General features: G+C 44.0%; 1 protein-coding gene across 1 annotated transcript in view; it reads right to left on the reverse strand.

Annotated features, from left to right (window-relative positions):
* Positions 1-12,573, reverse strand: part of ATOSA (atos homolog A) — a 48,853-nt gene extending 36,280 nt beyond the window's left edge. Inside the window, exon 1 of the mRNA XM_068143862.1 lies at positions 12,142-12,573. Coding sequence (XP_067999963.1) covers positions 12,142-12,157 — 16 coding nt within the window. The 5' untranslated portion in view covers positions 12,158-12,573. The remainder of the gene's footprint in view (positions 1-12,141) is intronic.
* Positions 12,574-21,676: the final 9,103 nt, after the last annotated feature.

The following is a 21,676-nucleotide window of genomic DNA, read 5'->3' on the forward strand; positions in this document are numbered from 1 at the left end:
ATTGGGGAGGGGGGGGGGGGGGGGGGGGGGGGCGGTGTTAGGAGTGTGAGGGAAGACCAAAACCCAAAAAAACTGAAACAACCACAGACACAAAACTCCAACCTTTCCTCGGCTGAGTACAGGGAACGAAAAGAGGAACATATGGTGCAACTGTTTGTTTTCTAAGGGAGCGATTTACAGACCAAGCACAACAGACTTCGTCTCAGCCGGAGAGGCAAACCGGTGTGGACGGATTTAGAAATCACCTCTCACAAGAAACCACCACCACGAAAAAGGCGGGGGGGGGGGGAGTAGTGGTGGTGGAAAAGGCAGATTACTCTATTGCTCTCTTTGACACTGTCTGAGCTTGTTTCAAACCCGGGCAGATTGTCCGGTCCCCTGCTACCCTCGAGTGCCCCCACTGCCGCCCCTCGCCGCGGATCGCCCGTCCACATTAAATCACACCCTCGGCCGCATCAGCGGTGGACACCTCAGGTTTGGGAACGCGGGTGCCGCAGCTCGGTCCCGCTCCAGGCCACCCCGCAGCCAGCCCATCTCGGGGGAGGGCGCCCGGTTCCCCGCCGGTACACACCTTCTCGGCGCGGCCCCGTGCTCCCGCAGCCAGCCCCGCCGGCGCGCCGGCGCGGGTGGGTGCCCGCGGCATCCTCCTCCACAAAGGAGGCAGAGTAGGGGTGCGCATAGCAACAGGCCCGGGCGCCGATTGGCCCCGCCGGGCGAGCGCCGGCCTCCTCGGCGGCTGGGCTCGGCTCCGCCCGCCGCTGCCGCTCCGGGGCCGGGCCGCGGAAACTCCCCCCTCGAGGCGCAGGCTGGCCGGCTCGGGAACGCACGGCCCCCTGCCCGGGGCACTCGTAGACCCCCGCCGCCGCGGGCCCACGGGGACAGGAGCCGCTGGCACGCCGACACCGACACTTCGTCCCAATTCCTTATCGGGGTGATTTAAAAGCTCCCCCGAGCCCTAGCTCCGCCTCAGCAGCAGCGCTCGGCCCAGGGGCACACGGGCATCCTGCCACCTGCACCAGCAAACAGTTCAAGCTCAGAACAGCTTCCCAGCAGCCGTACGTTGGCACAACACGCTTAATGTTCTCACACAGCACCAGTTTTGAAGAGCCAGCCCCGAGCAGCAGTGCATGCGAGGTGATGAATATTTACATCTGGAGTGGAAAAAGCCGCCCGCCCGTCCTCTCGCCAGCCAGCACCAGCCAGCGCTTTCCCCGCAGCACTTTTTCCACTGCTGGGCTTGGTCGTCCCCCCCCCGTCCTCCCCCCCGGAAGCGGCAAGGATGCCTTACCCCTAACCCTGAAAGCAGGAGAGCCTGGCACTGGCTCTTTGCCTATTTTTCTTAAACCCACCTCCTGAGCACCCTACTTCAGTTTTTTATTACACCCTTCTCCATTTTTTAGAGGGTACTTTTGAGGACTGGTTTATAAGATTGTTTAAAGAAAGTAGTCTTGAAACTGCATTACTCTAGCTGCAGTCTAAACAACACGTTGTCCACATTAAACTATTTCATCCAGTTCCTACCTATTTACCTGAAATCATTAATATGATCAGCCACCCTCAAAAAAAAAAAAGAGAATCTCAGCCTAACCATGTCACAAAACAAGACTAAAATCCTTGTTCTGTAATTAAATGCCATGAAACTATGCAAAGTCCAGGTAGAACTACATATCACAACTATAGTCACAATCCATTAGCACTCACTAACTCATTGAAGAGCATGGAAAACACACTTGCTTCACAGAACAAGGACTTTTACCCACTCATATTTTAGAGAGCTGTGTTTGTGAGAAAACACAGCCTCCACACACTTGTTATAGCAGACATTTGATCAAGGAAAGGTTGGATATCTTTTAGTGGTTGACCCATCTACAGCTCATGCCTTACAGAAAGTCATATGCAAAACATGCCATGTCATTAGTTGCTGACATTCAAGCTTCCTGTATATTTTATCTCAAGTTTGCTTTCCATTTTTCTTCCATGCAACATTTACTTCTACAAAAATGCTGTGGTTTACATAGTTGTCTGAGAAAAAAATCAAAGTTCTCTTAAGCAACCACCTAGGCTTTGAAAAAAGGACTCAGTTGATTTTCCGTGCCATAGTTATTCACTGCCTATGGGAGGGGGAAGAGCAATGTTTAACTCTCTGGTAAACACGGCATGTTTAAAAGTTATGCTAACATAAGGCAGTAGCAACAACCCCTGTCTGTTCCCACGGGGGCTGGCAGAGACAGTATCAGGAGCCTCCATTTGTTTTTACAGTCCAACTGACCTACCTGGTATAATGCTCCTGAACACTCTCCCCATACTGGGATACTGGAGTGTAATCACAAAGACCCTTTTCACACCTGGTATTCTTCAAGAACAGTTAAAATGGGACAGCATGTTGACAACTCCAGCTTAAGCTTACAGTCCCAAGCCAGCTGAGGATGAGCTTGGTGCCAGAAATGACTGGCCTAATGTGCTCAATTTAGCAACTGTGATATTAGAAATTGAAGCATAATACTAATTTACCAGTTTATTCTCATACTGTTCCACAAATGGTGGACAAGTTCACCATTATAAAGAGCAGTGTGCTCTTGCAGCCAAGAAGGCAAATGGTATCCTGGAAGATACTAAGAAATTAAGAAGAGTATGGCCAGAAGGCGGATGGAGGTTCTCCTCCTCCCCTTTGCTTCTCTAGTGAGGCCACATCTGGAGTACTGGGTCCAGTTCTGGGCTTCCCCAGTTCAAGAGAGACAAGGAACTACTAGAGAAAGTTCCATGGAAGGCTAACAAAGATGATGCAGAGACTGAAGCACCTAAGGAAAGACTGAGAGACCTGGGGCTGTTTAGCCTGGAGAAGACTGAGAGGGGATCTTCTCAAGGCTTATCAACATCTAAAGGCTGAGATCAGCCTCTTTTCAATTCAGTTGTGCTCAGTGATAGGACAAGGGGCAACAGGTACAAACTGGAACACAGGAAGTTCAACCTCAACATCAGGGAAAGAGCAGGCGCTGGAGCACTGGAATGGGCTGCCTGAAGTTGTGAAGTCCCCTTCTCTGTAGGCTTTCAAAACCCACCTGCACATATTCCTGTGTGACCTGCCCTAGGTGATCCTGTTTTGGACCCCTTCCAACCCCTACCATTCTGTGAAATTCCAGCAGGGACACAAGATACATATGATATCAGGCCATAGTTGGCATGAGTGAACATAAGAGAATACAGTAGCACGGGACATCTATCCTAAGCTTCATATTCCATCATTATAAAGTAGATGCACTTCAGCTACTACCAGTACCCTTGTAGTTTTAATACTCTGCAAAATGATGAGTAATAAGCAAGATAAACAGACTGTATTTCAATTCACCTTCTACCACAAACAGGGTAACACTTACTATATTTTTAAAAATGAAGTCTTGGTAAGAATGGACTTTATCCCAACACAGACGTTAGGAATAAGTAATCCTACACATTTCACAAAGCAGGAAATCACAGACAATTGTGGTTCATCTCAGTATGAAGTCAACTATGCATCTATTCAGAGGCATGTGCCAGTAGACATAACTGGCACCATTCCTACATTGCAAAAAAACACCCAACTTGAGTGTTTGGAGGGCTGTGCCACAGCATAGGATATCTATCTTGCAGTGAGCTAGTTTAGAAAAACACTAGCTCAGATTCCAGCCCTGCCTTGTGCACATGACCCCTGAGGAGTGAAGCAGAAGTGACTTCATGGCACCTTATGTTTACACAGCCAAGTTGCAGAAACAAGCTGAAAACAAACCACTCTTCTACCAATACATCCCTTGCTTGAAGCAGTCATTTTGGGCTGAGTTATTAATTTCCAGAACACAAAAATACTAAACACTCATGTGGACAACCCTGTTTCCCCCTCTCCCCCAAGAGATGCTCAATTCCTCAGAACAAAACTGGGGTCAGTTCTTGATGCTGGCAAGGCATGTTAAAAAGCTGATAAGATACACCATTCACAGTCTTTTCGTTCCCCCCCCCCCCCCCGATGTTTAAACTCAAACTTCTTGAGCGAGAACAACTACAGTCTACAGCATACCTAAAAGAGTTGGAAGCATCAGATGCTAACAATTCCACTATGATTTTAAAACACACACAGAGGAAAAAAAAAAATTAAGAATCAGTGCATACCATAAAGCTGCTCAGTATTTCATGCTAGAAGCTTAACTAGCAATGAATGTGGCCAGCTTACAAAACATGTCATAGAACATTTATGAACAGCTATTATATATTCACAACATGAAGATGGGATGAAAGAACATACAATGCAAATCAAGCATCGTCACTTAACCTTTTCTCTCTAGTGGATCCAAAATACTTGCTCACAGAAACTCATTAATTCAGCAAGACTATCAGCAAGACACATCTGAAGGCAGTATAATAATAGCCAGTTAAGCCAATTTTAGTGAACTCAAGATGAGGCAGATGTGTATCCTAGCAGTTTTACACTGATCTCCTGACCTTTACCTTCAATTTTTGTTAGTGACTTTTACTTGTAACTTTACAGAAACTGCACTGGAAAAAAACAAAGGCAGGCATCAACCACATATCAAAAATTTGCTCTGCTAACACAGATGTAACACCTTCAGCAAGTAGTTATCTCAGATACTACTTCTAACCACTCTCACTGCCCCTCCAAGTCTGCAGACAAAGCCTTCTATTACCAAACTTGCATACCTGCTTGAAAATGTGAGTTGCAGCCATGGTTTGTTTCACTTCCATTGTTGGGCTACTGCCCTGGCAGGCAACCAAGGAGAACAATACCTGGCATGGAAGAAGGGCTTCCCATCACACTGCTGACCACAGCTCTTCCTGCACCTTTCCTTCTCCTTCCCCTGACCCTCAGAAGAAACCACCAGCTCCCTATAACCTCCTATTGTGCTACTAACTGTAATGAGGATAGGGGCTAATACCATCCTCAACATGGCTGATGTTCTCTCTCTGCCTCTCCCTTTCTCATCATGCCCAACAAGATGATACTTACTCATCACCCTGAGAAAAAAAAATGAATATACTGCAGCACAGAGAAGTGCAAAACGTGTACTACTTGTAGTCTCACTAAAAAAGTTCACAATCCACAAGAAGTTAACAAAAGACTTCCTTACCAACCTGGCTCCCTAGGATCTTAATGGAAAAAGAAAGATCCTTAACTTCACAGGATACACAATATAAAACAGATGATATGGCTCATGTGCAACTAGAGATTCCTTATTTCAGATACATTCTCTTTTTTGTTTTACCTCAGATGAAAATCCAACTTGCTTTTTTACCCTGGAAATAAAAAAGTCATACTTGGCAATAGGTTTGGGAAATGCATTGGTAACTGTTAAGAGAAAAGTGTAAGTCCCCCATGGTTACTGGGTACTACATATCTCAATAGAGAGTGATTGGATGCCTTCCCACCAAAGGAAAAGTGGTCAAATCAAAATCTGTGTGTATGGTGGGAGCTGCTCTTACAGAAGCAAAGTTGTCCAGGAGACTTCTCACTAAGACTATTTTGCTTACCTTTATTCATAATGAAGGATCTTACATTCAGAACAGACATGAAAGTATCGTTAATATTTCACATATGTGGAGTGCTTCCTTCTCCATGTGTTCATCTGCCTCCAATAATTTAACACACAGCTCTCCTCTCAAAATTATCCCAGAGAACCTCCTCATGCTATTCTATTACATCGTTATGTTTTGAGTCAACATAACATAGCAATACCATCCTAGATAGCAATTCAAAGTAGTTTTGGTCCCAAAGCTAACACTCAAAAGGGGAATGTGACAATCACTAGCCAAAAGAACTAGTCAGGTCCATTTAACACCGAAGAATATTACTATAAGCAAGTTTGATTTGATCATGATAATAATGAATTATTAAGAACAAATGGAAAATTTTCATGACCATCTTACAACTCAATTACATAGTTTACAAATAGACTGTATAAAAAAACCACCCAACTCTTCCAGTCTCAATACAGCTCTGTATTGCAGATAAATACCTGCACGTGGCTTTGGCTGGGTGCTTACAGCTACAGTCATCCCACCCTGCATGGGACCAGCAGAATAAGGAATATGTCATGACTATGAGGCCTTCCAAAGTCCAACTACCTACCCAAGTCCAAGAAGCATTCTTCTGTATTTGCTTTCACATAGCTTTATAGACCTCCTCAATTGCCTACTTATACATGAAGTTTTTGTACTCAGCAGTACAAAGGTGACCATGCATTTCTAAAACAACTTGAAAACTAGCTTCGCTCTAAACATTAAATACAAATGACCTGCAAAGACTGAACAATTTACCACCACCCTGAAAAACAGCTATGTGAAAAAAAATCTATTAAAAGATCATTTTACCAAGTATCACATCAGAATGGTAAAACAGTTATTATAGTTATCCTTACTGTTAAACTGCAAGACCTCACTGACTAAAAGAGCAGCTAGTAACTGCCAGACTGTCGTCCTAAACTTGTTGCCATAGGACAAAAGGCTGTGGCTATTTCACCACGATTTAACAGCTGCTATTAGTAGACGTTTGTCAACATAACAAAGAAACATTTTGCAAACAGCGAAGCAGACAGAGCAAGTTCTTTTAACAAATGTCATATAGCTGGTTTGTTCCTGTCAGTTACTGTGTTTTCATGGAAGATTTCTAATTTTAATAAGCAGAAATTCATTTGGCAACAAACTTGTATCTCTCATGAGATCTGTATTTATAAATGTTAGCTTATTTTTAAAAACATTTAGAAGCTGGCAGAGCTCAGATCCAATAATAGTTTCAACACTGACCTTAACAACAAAGTCTAATCTCATATGCTTCAGCTCAGAGCTCTGATCTGGCATGCCAGTTTCTCACTTCAGCAAGTAAAGAATATGGTCATAAGGGTCAATTGTATAGCCTAAGCCTACAGGCTTGGCACATCCACAAGCCCCAAAATATCCACACACCCCAAAATATCCACACCTAAATGCTGCTCCCACACCATCCATTTTAGCAACAAGAGCCCCTCTGAAAGTGGCTAGTGGGGACAACACCAACTAAACAAAAAGAAAATGCCTGTTTACTAGTATAGCTTTGCACTCTGAGGAACCAGCATGAAGTGAAGAGCACCGATAATAGCACTCTTCCAACCCACTTCTACATCTACATAAGCAGACATTTCTACCCAACTCAGGTTTTTTTTTTTCAGAAGTACCTAAAAGCTAAGAATTCTAAGTTGGGATTTTTTTGTAGTAGAATTTAACAAAAAAATCACATACTCCCATTTCTTGTGTGCAAGGACAGAGCTGTATTGAAAGCATCTAGGCACCATCTTCAATTGAAGAAAAAGAGCTTATATTCCTTTTCACTCATCCTCATGCATTGCATCTATGTATTATCAGGACAAATCTGCTCTCCCCAAAGATAAGAGTTATCAGGACAAATCTGCTCTCCCCAAAGATAAGAGCTAGATGGCTTCATGCCTTATAAATGGAATCTGAGTGTTATGTCCTGACCACCTGTCAGTTTGGTTGGGTTTTTTTATCCTCAACAATTTCAGGTTTTCTTTCTTTTAAAGAATAAGCTGGTTTTATTTTAAAGTAATCCACACAGGAAAAGCAGGACCCCACACACACCCTTTCCTGCCCCAGCTGTGCCTCCCTCACCACACACACCTTCCCACACGTGCCCCTGAGCAGGGAGCCTATTTGCCAGCACAGTTTCCTCCCAGGCCAAGGAGCAGCGTCACCTCCAGCTCATTACCACCCAGCCAGCACTTACCTGTGGCAACCAAGCCCGAAGCATTGCCCAAACACTTTTGGACTGACAGCTTCACTAAGCAGGAAGCACCTCATTTCCAGTTTATGACTTTGTTTACTGGCTACATCGTTCCACCATGGAAAAGTTTAAGTGCTTCGTGACATTTCACTGAGAAGATCTTATAAAATTCAAGTGTGTATCACAGGGCAATATAGGACACAAACACCACTTATCCTTTTTCAAAAGAGAGTTTCACTTCCTGATCTACATACTCTGTTGCACATCATCTGTGCTCAAAAAAAAAAAAATCCACAAAATCTTTCATGGATTTAGTAGAGAACATAAAATTAAGCCTTGTTTTTAAAAACAAGGACCTTACTCAGAGCTCCTAACTTAAAAACTAATTTCACAACCACACACACTGCTTCATCCTACTTCCCCTCAATCTCATGGCTCCTCATCCTTACAATATGAAGTAAAGCATTCCTTCAACATCTTCACTGATCTCTCCTCACAGATACATCCAGAAATCCTCCAAGTGCATTTGCAATAAGGTAGTAAACAGAATTTTTTTGAACCCCAATGAGTATCTCTTTCCATACCAAATGACCAAAGAAACTAGGGGAAAGTCTTTTAACCCAGTTACTACAAAACAGACCCAGAGTCATATATCCAAGTTTGACTTGCAAGGGAAGAAGAAGAAAAAAAGTGTTCCTCTCTTGTAGGCAGAAGGGCATTTCTTTAAATTAGGATAATATCAAGGAGGGAAATAATCCTTCTGAAAGTAAGGGACAAGCACTTTTTTGTTTAATTTGTAAGTGAAAACTGAATAGTTTTTACACAGAGCATACATATCAGAGGAATCAACAAGGCAAGGTAATAAAAAAGTAAGGAAAGACTAGAATAAGGTGATAAAACCCAGCCAGGATGCATTTAGAGACAAACAAGCCTGTCTTCCTCCTTTAACTGATCATTCGTGCAGTGAGGGGGAGGGAGGAGGAAGAAGCAGTAACTCTGAGCTATTTACACTATAGTAAAACTTTTGATGTCTTGTAACATTCCCACAGTAAAATATGACTATACTGTAGATTCATCTAAACCACAAGATTTTTTCCAGTTGTGCACTAAGTATACTCCAAGAGTACATAACAAAGCCTTCTGAGCTTGGCAGCAAGCTATCACCCTGACATTATGCAATGTTTTCATTAACTCTGATGGTGAAACTGTGTGTTTATACATTTATGAACAAAGCTGAACTGGAAGAGTTTGCAAGCACTTTGCTAAGAAGCCTAGTTCTGTCTTCCAAACTCAATAAACTGGCAAAGCAATCAGAAGTCATTAGAACGAAGTTCAATAGAAGCAAGAGCAAAGCTCTGTACTTCGGAAAGGAAGCAGCAGTCCAAACAAGCAACATGAAGCAGCTGACTAGGCAGCTGTACTGCAGAAACTAAATCGTGTTGATATCACGATCAAAGCTAGGTAAGCTGATATGTTGTTACTGCAGAAAGACACACACATAAAATCAAATAACAAACCACACAAAAAAAAAAAGGCAACAAGAAAAAAAACCACCCTCAAACGTCACTCCACAAACACTGATTGTAATAAAGGGAGACCAATCATTCTTCTCTCTGGCACTGGTGAAGCCTCAGCTGAAGCACTTTGCTTTAAGAATGGCAGGAAAGGTAAAGCCAAGCAGCAGCCACCCCTGTATTAGATGCTGCATTCTCTAGACCTGGTACAGAGGCAGTTACGTGAAAGTGGTCAGAGCAACCACTACCCTCCCACATTGACACCCCACCTGAGGGGTAGGTCTTGACTGATTCACATGTCCTGTGAATGACCTGTGCTTTTACATGGCAAAGTCCACACTTTTACCTTCAAACCTCTCTTCCTCACTTGCAGAACTGCTCCATGGGTTTGCCATGCAACAGTCCACATTCCATCTCCTCCATACTGCCTTCATATATTGCACGTTTATATGTGTAATTTTCAAACTTTGTTATAAAGGGAGGCAAGTACCTTAGGGGAAATTTTCCCTTTTTTCCTCATTTCTGCTTATCCTCTATAGAAATTTAAATGGTCTGTAACACTCCCACTGTTACAAAAAGTGGTTGCACACTCAGATCTCCCCTTTCTCCTGCATCACCCATTTCTGCTGATGATAAGAATCTTGCTGATAGTATGAAAAAGGCTAAACCACACATTCTTTCAATGTGCATAGGGATCTTATGATGCACAATTTTAATTCTGTGAGAACCCCATATCTCTGCTCCAATTCTGATATATTTGTAAGAATGAATATATATATATTAGGCCTTTTTAAGTCTGCCTCTTGACATTTCACTTGATATGTCCTGAAGTCTTCTCAGGATTTGGAGGGTCTGTAGAAAAGTGAAGACTGCAGCAGGCTGACTGGCCTGCTTCTCCCCTGTCCTTTGCTGTTAATTTGGGACGACTGGAAGCAGGTGACTGCACACTTGACTGCTTGTATCCTGTGGTGCAGCTGCTATGCAGAAAGCAACACATGTAAACATTAACAAGATTTGTGCCTCCTAAGAGTCTCTGTGAGCCACATGAGGCATTTAGGCAGCACTTTTGCACCCCTTTGTGCAAGGCACATTAGCACATCGTTAAGCTAGAAGTACCTACTAAAATGGCTCCAGTGTTTGGCAAGGTCTAGATTTATTTCGAGATTTTTGTTAATGGTCTTAAAAGAATTTCGAAACATTATTTCTGAAGGTTTTCACCCAGTTTCTAAGAGGACATTTTACAAAATGGACAGGAATCTCAATTTATTGTCATCCTAAGGAGAAAAGCCAAAACCAACACAACCACCTAAGAGCTCGCTTTCTTTATAAATTTGGTTCCCTTGGTTGGTTAAAAAAAAAAGGCATCTGATCACTTACACAGCATCTAAGAATGTTTCCAAGTCCTAAGTTTTTCTGCCTAAAGATTAATCGAATAGACAAAGGTCACATAGAGATTTTGAGCATTTTAAAGCTGCAAATATTGACTTGGACTTTACCTGGATATTTTGAAAATTTGTTTCACTTGAACAGTAAATAGTTTTCAGACTTCAAGGTATGGTATTAAAAATCTAAGGAGGTTCTAAAAATAACCTGCCTTGCTGCAATCGATCAGGTGAAGGTTTAAGCAATTAAGAAGCATGTAAAGGTGAAAAAAAAAAAAGCCCATTTCAGATCCCTTGTACTTAAACCCCATTAATTTCCACGTTTATGATCATTTCTGTACTACCTGTGCTATAGTCACACCATATAATCCTTACAGCACATACATGTAAGAAATCCACCTAAGCACGGTCACTCAGGCAGTGTCACTATTAGAAGACATATCATTAGCAAACTTAATTAGGATGTGTATGTCATGTAAGTGTTAGTATGCAATACACGGATATCAAAGCTATATAAAAATGTTTCTCAAAACACCAACGTGATTATAACACAAAAGAATGTGTTTTTAAAACTGAAAGCAACCGGGTAAATAGAAGAAGCAAAATTTTAAGAAACCCAAATATCTACGCAAGTTTGTGGCTTTGGTTTTTTGGGTTGTTTTTTTTGTGGGTTTTCTTTTATTAACACTCGATTCTACGACGAGCACTGATGAGCACTGTTAAGATTTGCTTAAAAAACAATATTGCCTTAACGAGCAGTAATCAATAACCGCTGTTCATGGCTCAAAATAGAAGTCATGACATATTTTCACCTCTAGGGGCGTCAGTAGCTGTTGCCATACTGCAAAAGAGCTGAAGTGTTACAAACACAGACGTAGGCAGTCGGCTTTATTTTTCTGTAAAACCAGATGTCAGTAATTCAGATAAGATGTAACCAAATGACAGTGAAAAAAAAACAATATTGCCACACACTTGTTATGATGTATCTCCTTTATAACCGGAACAAAAGCCCACTGTCAAGATTACAAAACACAGATCGAAGTTATGGTTATTTTCAGTATGTTTTCCAGCCACATTTTGACATTTTTGTCCATGTGCTGGCGTTGTCCGTCGATGCCCGGTTAGCCTTTGACCACCTCTCGCCTTGGCACTGCAGCTCTGTGCTAATGAGCCAGCTGCATTTGACACACGAACTGCACCATTCCGCCAGCAAAAGCGGCTTGCGACGGTGTTTGTCTCCCTCCCGTGCAACCGAGACAATGGAGAGCTGAAGGGCAGGCAGGGCCTGGGGCCGTTCAGCACCTTCGCTGGGTACCTGACAGTGTTCCTCTCACCAGCATTTCCTGAGTTGAACCCGAGTAGCTAGTTCCTCTCCCACCCCCCAAAATGACAAGGCAGGAGATAAGGGCACGGAGCTTTAATACGGAAACGAAACACTAGGCTACTTCTAATCCTAGAAACAAAAGAAACATCATGATAAACCGCTTACCTCGTTCCGGCTTCATTTTCTCTGGTTCCTCAGAAAGGTCTGTAAGGAGCCGAAGTGCTCTGCCGCTCTCCCCGCGGAGACCGGCTGTGGCTGCCTCCAGCTAGCGATATTAATGATTTTTCCCGTGTACAAAGAAGCACCCGGAGGCCGGCCGCGCCGCCGGGGCTCACCCGCCCCCGTCGCTCCAGCTGGGCCGGCCGGCAGGCAGGCAAGAAAGCAAGCTGGCGGGGCCGACCAGGGGAGCTAAGCGCTGATGGCCTCTCCCCGCGCCCGGCCACGGTGTCCTTCCGTGACACGGCGCCGACCGGGGCTATTTATAACCTGCTGGGGAAAAGATCCCACAACAACAGACCTCGGCTCACCCCCTGCTCTGAGTCACCGCGGCCCCGGGCGATGGCAGCCCCGACCGGAGTCCCCTCCCTCCCGCCTGCCCCAAGGAGGACAACGAGTGGTACCCCCCCCAACCCCACCCCGCAAGCCCCCCCAGCCCGCGGCCCCTGCCTCGTCACCGGCCGACGGCTGGCGGCGGGGGGCTGCCCGGCACCTTCATCCCTGGCCCCGCCGCTGCCGCCCGGGCTGCCGGGCCGTGCCCCCCCCCCCCACGCTTTGCCTCGGTCAGACAGCCCGCCCCTCCCGCCGTCGCGGAGCACTGCTTTCCATGGCTCTGCCTCCTGCCCTTCCTCCTCCTCCTCGCCGCTGACTAACTCTCCTCCTCTCCGTCAGGCACTCCCCGCCTCCCGCCGAGTGGGTCACACACATCACAGCCCAACGGCGGGCTGGGCAAGGTAAGGTAAAGCAAGGCAAGACAGGGCAGAGTAGCTGAGCCGCAGGGAACAATCCACGGGAAACCTGCTGCACTCGGACGCCTTGATAGCAAGCGGCAAAGCAAAGCGCGCTCCGCGGCCGCGGGAGCCCTCTCGGCTCCACCCCCACCCCCCGCTCATCCCGCCCTCCGCCCGCCTCACGTGCACCGCAGCGGCCAATCCTCTGGCCGCACTTCCTGCCTGGCTGTCGCCCGCCGAGCAACTTGGTTGCCATGGCAGCAGAGCGCCGGCCCGGCTCGGGTGTGCAGCCGGCGGCCTTAGCCGCTCAGCGGGGAGCGCGGCCGCCGGTATTTTGGCCGCACGCTACCCTACTGCGCCGGGAACGGCGCTACCGCGGTTTGTCCGTTTACCTATACCGCAGCCCCCCGCTCCTGCTTTCCACCCATATCAAGTATTTAGCTGTCAGGTTCTCGCCCTGCGGTCCCTCACTCACCTGGCTCCGGCGGGGGCTGCCGCGGCACTTCAGCCCCTTTCCCGCGAAGGGCTTTCCCCGCACTGCCGTTAGCCGCTCGCCGGCTCTCCCTCTCCGCCCCGGACAGCTGCACGGGCGCTGTCACGCTGCTTCCCCCTGCTTCCAAAAGGACGTGTGCCCATGCCCGTAGGGGTGGATGTACATATATAGGCGCCCGCTGAGCGGTGATTCAAAGCATCAACTGTCTGTTACGCCTCAGGTTGAGCTCCTCGCCCTCTCACACCGCCCAACCAAATGAGCTGCAAAGGAGGTGAAGGAGGTCTTGTTTGTGGCTGTGCCCCTGGGCCGGCCGCTGCCCTGATGCTTTCCCTTCAGGGGCTCACAGACTGCCCTGCCTGGCAGCGCTGTGCTTGACGCGTGCTTGACGCTCACTTGACACTGATAGCTGTTTCCTGCGGAGTGACAATAGAGTCAGATGGACTGTAGTTACACAAACACCTTAATCTAACAGAAATTAAAGTTTCCACGAAAGGGCCGGGCCTGCCTCTTCCCCCATTTCAAGGCCTCCGTGGCTGTCCAGCAAAGCAAAGCAGGCCAGGACCCTGGGCTACCGACCGCAAACCTTCCCCGGGCTTGCAATCTCTTAGCGCACCAAGCCCGCTCTGTCTGCGTGCAGGTACCATGCTAACGCCACCGCGGAAAACGGAGGCACAAGGTGGGATAGGGCATTCACTTTCAGCAGGGGCCCAGATCTGTGCGGGCTAAAGCGGCTGTGGTATCACGGCCTCCTCACAGTCATCTGGAGACGGTAATAGGGCCAGGGAAAGCCCCACAGACAGCTCTGTTATGCTGAGTTTGACTCGAAAAAGACAGATGATACGGACTTCTCTTACGTTAATGCGGTCCTATAGTTGGGATATACACAGACTTCACTGAACCTTCCATCATTGCACTGGCAGTTCCCACCCACTGTGATTATTGTTTACAAACACTTCCATCTTACCGTCTGAGTCCTATGGGGTAGTCACTCCTTACAACAACATGATTTATAAATATTCATGTCTTCTGCCCGTTCTATAGAGAAACAATAGGCATGGGTTAGTCAATTTCACAACCTCTTAGGTGTGCCAGGATCCCAGCAGATGCACACACGCCTAGGACCTGTGTAGCTGCCTTCTGCTCACACCTAGCCAAGCAGCCACTGAAGATATGACAAAGAATATACAATCCCCAAACAACTAAATTCTCCACTGTTTGGCACATATGAGCCCTATCTCCCTCTTTCATTTATCAGTTGTACATCATTACCTGGGCGGGTGCGTCACAGAATAAACTGTCCTGTAAACACCTCTCATTTCAGTCATACTCTGAAATACATTCCCAAGTAGGAGGGCATCATGTGCAGTGCTTTGATATTACATTCATAAGTACATGAGTGTCACTTCTGTTGCTGTGTGACTGTTGTAGATGTGTTTGGTAATTACAGTTCTAGGAGCTCTCTGCCGGATGCAATATAATTGCAAATGTGGCAATCCAGGATTATAAAAGGAGGAGTTTGACTGAGCAATAAATACTGTAGATGTATGTATATGTGAAGTTGAGCATGACTACCCTGGACATGATTCAGCCACCTGTCAGATCCTGCTACCAGTGATAGTCATCCTAATGAAAAGTCACATCCTTTAGGCCACTAATTATTGCTGTAGGACAATGCAAATTAGTTTGTAGCTTGTTCTAATATTGGTTCTAATGTTGGTTTTACAGTCAAAATCTGTCTTTCTACTGTTTAACTGCAACTGTAGCTGCTTAACTGTTATGCTTTATGTAGTATTTTTTAATAGCTTGTAAAATCTTTTTCAAACAGCTCACCAGACACAAACAGGCCCCAGCTTCCAAGAAAACACTCTGTTAACATATCTTTTCTGTAGTGTTTTCTTAATTAATGAGAAAAATAGTAAGCGCACAGCTTCCCCTTACATTGTAGTTCTTAGGAGTTAAAGTCAATGGAAAATGAAGGTGCCAGCCTGAAAACTAATTTGAAAATAGGGATATAACTGGTATAATCCAGGTCTGATGTGCAGTCCTACATTACACGACTGTGTAGGAGATTTCAGGGTCATTTTCCCCCTAAGTTAGACCACTTCTGGACTCAGACAGAAATAGATATGTCTAAGATACATACTTCAGGTCCTGCTTTATTTCAGACAAAGAATGGTCTCCCTTTTGACCACATAAACATATAACATCTAAAAAAAGCAGAGCAGAAAATTTAGAAGTATTAGAGACATCAAATTATATAATAATTCACATGTAATATTAATATTAAAATCAAAATAAAGATAAAAATCTGAATCAAATTGGTGGGTTCAGTTTGGCTAGAACAGCTAAAAATGTCGTTGAACTCATAATTTTCTTCCCAGTCACCAACTTGATGAGTGCTTCATGAATGCACAGAGAAAAATGTGGCATAAGGTGCTTCAACCATGGGAATTTGCTTACACATACTTGGAAATTTTTTGAGGACAATGACAATACTGAAATGCATTTCTGACCTCAGGAGCTGAACATCAGTTTCAAACATCTGAAAAGCACATGGCTGCATTACATAGCACACAAAAGCAGGATTACCTTAGAAACACTAACAGAGCACTGCCAAGTCTAGACCAACGTGTAGTTCTGAGAGCACAGGCAGGGATAAAACTAGGTTTCTTATAAGTCTGTGTCTATGGTTGATTAACTTTGGTGTCTAGACAGGTAAGAGCTTAGGCAGCATCCATGCAAAGTGGCTCTTGCACACAGTCTCTGGCGCTGAAAAGCATGAGTTTTGCTGGCAGATGCTTTCTCGGTGGAGACCTTAGCAAGACCACTCAAACTCCTTTGCCTGAAACACATCAGATCTTTCTTTAATGAACGTTACCCACAAGTGAAACATGGCTGAAATAAGCCATTAGATTTTGGAAAAATCCCAACTTGAGGCAGCATTGTCAGCCTTGTCACTTAAGTCTTGTCCAGGTAAAAATGAAATTTAAAAGAAAAAATAAATCAAGATGAATGTATAGCTCTATTTTCTTTCAGAGCTTCAACACTTTGCATTTGTCACTGTCCCTGCAACCTGGAACAGGGTGCATTTTAGGTTCAGCTGTCAAAGAAGTGATCTCTGATGTAGCAGATCAAGATTCCTGCAATTCCTGGAGAAAATTACTGTCTGTTAAGTGACTTGACACAACTGCTTTTGACATGGATGCCACCTCTGTGGTACAAAGCCACCACACTTGGGGGAACATTACAGCCAAAGAATGAAGACACTCAGAAATAGACCAGAAAATATAGTATGAAATAAAACAAATTTGAAATGTGCTAAAAAAGCCTATGAAGAATTGACTGTAATTGAACTGTCACCAGTAGTAACTGCTTTGGAAAGAGCATTAAAATAGAAACGACTTATGTTCTACAGAGTACTACATGATGAGAACTCTGTGTCCTGAGTACATGCTGATACAGTTATACATAGGGATAGGGAATGAAAGATGTCCAACATTAGCCCATAACAATATTTGGGCATTTAAATAAAGCAGGCTGATTTTGAAAGGAAAACTCATCTCCAGTTCCCATTGACTTCAGCAAAACTGTCAATCCACAGCATTTTTAAAAGCCTGTCCAGCTTGGGTTCCTAATTATAGAATCAGGCACCTAATTTTAGACACCTAATTTTGGCCTACAGTCTCAATTCTTTTCTTGTTACATCAACTCTTCCTGGTATAACTGCACCGAGTAAGTCAATGGAGTTGCTTCTACAGGAAACCTGTCCCATCAATGGAAAATCATTTGTGACAGAGTAGAAACAGCAATGTTTTAGTTTTGTTTCTTAGGAATACAAAAATCATGGTCCTGGTGCTAAGTATTTTGAAGAGAGTGAATAAATGTAACAAGTTTAAATCAACAAATGCTCTTCTGCTAGACCCTGGTGCTTGTTAACATAGAGAGATTTATCTTTTCATACAGCTCCTACCAAAACCCTCCATTGCTTAATTTCATGACTAATTGGCACTTTCAAAGTAAAGGATATAGCTATTATCCTATTCTTACTAAATTCTGTTATTTTCTCCCAAATTCCCTTTTTTAAATTAGGAAAATTACTTTCTTTCTTTGTTTCCCTCTGTGTGCTCTCAAATTCCTGTTTTCCAAGTTGTACTTTCTTCCTGGAGACAGAGTCAAGACAAAGCTGAGGGAGTACTATGAGAACAACAGAGCAGTAATTGCACTCCTCTGAAAAGGAAAGCTTAGCCTGCTCCCCAAAAATAATTTCCTGAACTCAACACTTTGCTATTAAACTGTGTTTACATACAGGAGATTCTTTAGTTAGAAGCAACCCAGTCCCTGTCCACTGCTGCTCCTCAAGTTCTCCTGATCACATGGGATACCTTGTGCCTTCTGCACTCTTCTAGCAACACAACAGGAACTTAGCACCTCTCAGGATGGAATCTCTTCCAGATATTAAGGTCTAGCAGTCAGGCCTTCTTGCCAACAGAAATTAAGCCCTTCCTGTATAACTTGTATAATTTCTTCTCTGTTTAGCACAACTCCTAAAATTATATTTCATAAACCTCACATGCTTCTTTAGTAAGTGATCTGTAATGAATAATTAGATACAAGGTCTGAAAGAGAATAGTTCTGTCTCATCTGAAGTGGACTAACAATGGGAATGTAGAAGTATGAAGATAAAGGCACAGAAAGGCTCTTCTTTAAAAAAGCCTACCTACCTGTTCTGTCTCAGCAGATACCTACTCAGTAAGGTCACAACAGTTAAGTTTCATTGCATCAGCACTTGACTAACCAGGCAGTAATGCACTGAATATGCTACTTATGAATAGATCATTAATTTCTGAAAGAGAGGGAAATTGCTGTCTTTTACATAGAAGATCTTCTCTGTGGGTGTAATATTCATTCTACAGTGGAAACACTTTGGTTGGGGTTTTTTCACCAATATGTCTTCAAGGACATTGTGCAAGTTCATTGATGATGAATGCTAACATTACATGATGTTTACCCAGGACTAAGCCTGATGGAAATATTAATCCAAAAGGTATAGATTTCCATATTTAAATTCAAATCTTTGTAGAAACAGCAGGCTCTGACATTACCTGATCAGGAGCTGCCAAGAGCCACAGCAAGAGAAACAGCAAGATATTGCCAACAGTAGAAGGCTTTAAGAAAATAGATTCACAAGAATTGTTCCAGTCTAGGTCATCTCTCACCACTCAGCATTCCCAGCTTAATTTTGAGCAGGTATATCCAAGAGCTATACCCCAGTTACTCACTGATCTGGCAGGAATCCAAGTACCCCATTTATATTATTTATGCTAATTTCAGTGAAAAGTGAGCATGTAACAATTGGAAGGAGCTGTTTAGAGTTTTATAATCCTGTTTTTCTATTGCTAATGGCTTGATCTGTCTTGCAGTAATTTCCAGTGCAGTTCTGTACAAGTAATTGCAACAACTTAATTGCTAATGTAGCTCCATCTGGTAGGTGTTCATGAAGCTCAACTTCTGACTCCTGTGCCAGCCCCGTTCACTTTCCCCTTCCTGCTGCAGCAGCTGGGTCATCATTTAGCACAATACCAACGAGCTGGCAGGACATCCCAGCCAGCTCCTCCCACCGAGGCAGCTCTGCTTTGCAGCAGAACTCACATTTACAGCCTTTGCCCTCACATGCCTCCACTGCTACTGGCTGCTCACGTGGAGCTTGTACTACAAAGACCCTTTTGCCAAGTCTTTCCACATAGCTGCCTGCAGATTTGCCATCCTATTCAGCCAGTGTGCATGCTTCCTCACATTAGTACTCATTTCTCAGAAGGGTCCACCAGCCATAGGTGAAGCAGAGCCCCCATCCCTCCAAAGGGCCACCTTGTCATATGCCTTATTCTGTAAGCACAGCTATCACACCTGAGAGACACAGCAAGCAGGTTTGCAACACACTGCAGGATTATTACAGCTACCCTGCTGAGCACCCCAAAGTGACACACAACTTTCCACAGGTGTTATAAACGAAAAGGATAATTCGTTTATGTGGAGAAGCAATTATCTTGCTGGAACAACAAGTCCAGCCTATAGTTCCACCCAGGCTAAATTAATACCACAACTCCTACTAGACTTACGAGAGAGTAGGGCAAGAAAGTAGCACATTGTTAGACACAGGGCAATATTTAACATAACCACACACCTGGTTTCCAAGAGAAGTTGCATATCATTGGCTAAAGCAGTCAGTGAGTTGTGGCTTATTAAGTAAATGTCAGAGCTATTGCAAAACTGCCATGGCCTTGTTCTAAAAAATTGAGTTGGGCAGTTATTATCCATAGCCCTTCTAATATATCCATGGCCATTTAGTGGCATATACTACATGTTAAAGACTGAATGGAAATGACACTGAAAAGAATGTGATGTGTGCAGTGGCAGGACTGATTTTTTTCAATATAAAAATTTGAAAATTACCCAGATTCAGGTTTTACTGATGCCCAGCTTTTGTTCCTTCCCTCTCCTCTGCTTCCTTTTTTAGCTAAAGAGCGTTCCTTAAAATTCCACTAATGGTGTCCTGCTGCTATCTTGTAATTGTATAATCTTTAGCGAAGAATACTGTGACTCACCTCACTCGTTGGCATGGTCATTTATATCAGCCCTGGGCTCTTCATACCTGAAGACTCCTCTGATAAAGATCAAGCCCACACCTCTCACCCCAAGCACAGTGTAAGCTTTACTGTACCTAAACCAAAACAGTATCCCTTTTCCTGAGTCTGACAAAAAGTGAGAGCATAATAGCAACTATGATGAAAAAAAAAAAGATCATTAAAAGCTGGACACTGAAAGGTCTGATTGTACTTCACTGTGTAAAAAAAAAAATGAGAAAAAAAATCTGTGCCAGGCAGATGTCATCAATGGTGAAATCCTTGGCCCATATACAAAGGTCAACTCCCCTTCATACAGCAGGAGGTAGGATTTCAGCTCTGGCTATATTGGGTAGTGCTTCCTTTTCTACTTTCATACTAGATCAATGATAATTTTAATCCTTATGGTTAAGTTATTCTCATGTTTTATAACATTATGTGAAGGGGAAAGGAAGTTGACACTCAAACAAAGGTGATGCAGTATGTGTACTTAAAAATAAACAAAGTTGCAGTAAGGTATTAAATTGCTCACCTTTGGATGCCAATTAAAACTTGAAAATTAGAGAGATCACTATGCTTATTTATAGCAAAGTCAATCTTTACTTAATTAGGCTAGGTTTATTTTAAACTAGTGATACAGTTGGAACATTGTGGATATATCTGTACTTATATTGCTTTTGGCTCTTCCTGAATTTCTTCATTAATTTATTTTCCCTTTCTTTAAGTTGTTTAACCAAGTTTCTTTCTTTGCACGAAACATGAGCAGCTTCCCTGCCTGTGAGACACAGAACCCAATTGTTCTCCTGCTTACACCAGTGAAAATCAGCAATGATCCCACCAGTCTATAGAATTACATCAATGTAAAGCTGACATCATAGAGATAGCTATCAAAGCCCTTGTTTCAAAGTTAATTGTTTATTGCTTAAAAAAAAGATGAGTACAAAACACATTTGTTCTCCTTCTCAACTGAAATGTCAAAGAAGCATTGCAGTTGCGGCATCTGATCTGTGTGGGATTTGCACACATGACAAACAGAGCCCTAGTCACAACCCACTGTGCTAAGAGTCCATTTCCATTATATGATATTAAGGAAAGGAGGGGGTTTGCCCATTTCTTTGCTGTCATTGAGGTGATTTTTTCCACTGTTTGCAGCTAGTAGGAAACTGTCATCAGTTGTCATCAATAATGCTCTGGCCACAAATATGTGGCCAATTTAAAACCATTCCTCAGCTTTGCTTCACCAAGTCAAGGCTCTGCACATTTAATGCTTTCAGACTTTTCCTTGGAGGACGAAAGAAGCATCATACCAAGTCTTGCAATCATCCCCCCACCCTTTTCTCCTCTTTAAAAAAATAGCTGCAATGCTTGTGAAAAGAACTGAGTGGGGGAACTGGGAAGAGGATACACTCACAGAGGTCCTAGGCTCTGGACTGTCTTAGGAGGCTGAAGTATACTGCAGCATCTTTAGGAGTGCTCTAACTCAGGGCATGTGCCTTCCTGCCATAAACTGTGTGCAACTGACACACCCGAGGCATGGGGTGCCATGCAGAGGGACTTGGACAGGCTGGAGAAGTAGGCCACTGTGAACCTCATGAGATTCATCAAGACCAAGTGAAAGGTCCTGGACAGAGCTCTGTACA

Source organism: Melanerpes formicivorus, unplaced genomic scaffold (genome assembly GCF_026170545.1).
Source record: "Melanerpes formicivorus ecotype bairdi unplaced genomic scaffold, bMelFor1.0.p_v2 SCAF_10, whole genome shotgun sequence".
NCBI classification, from domain to species: domain Eukaryota; kingdom Metazoa; phylum Chordata; class Aves; order Piciformes; family Picidae; genus Melanerpes; species Melanerpes formicivorus.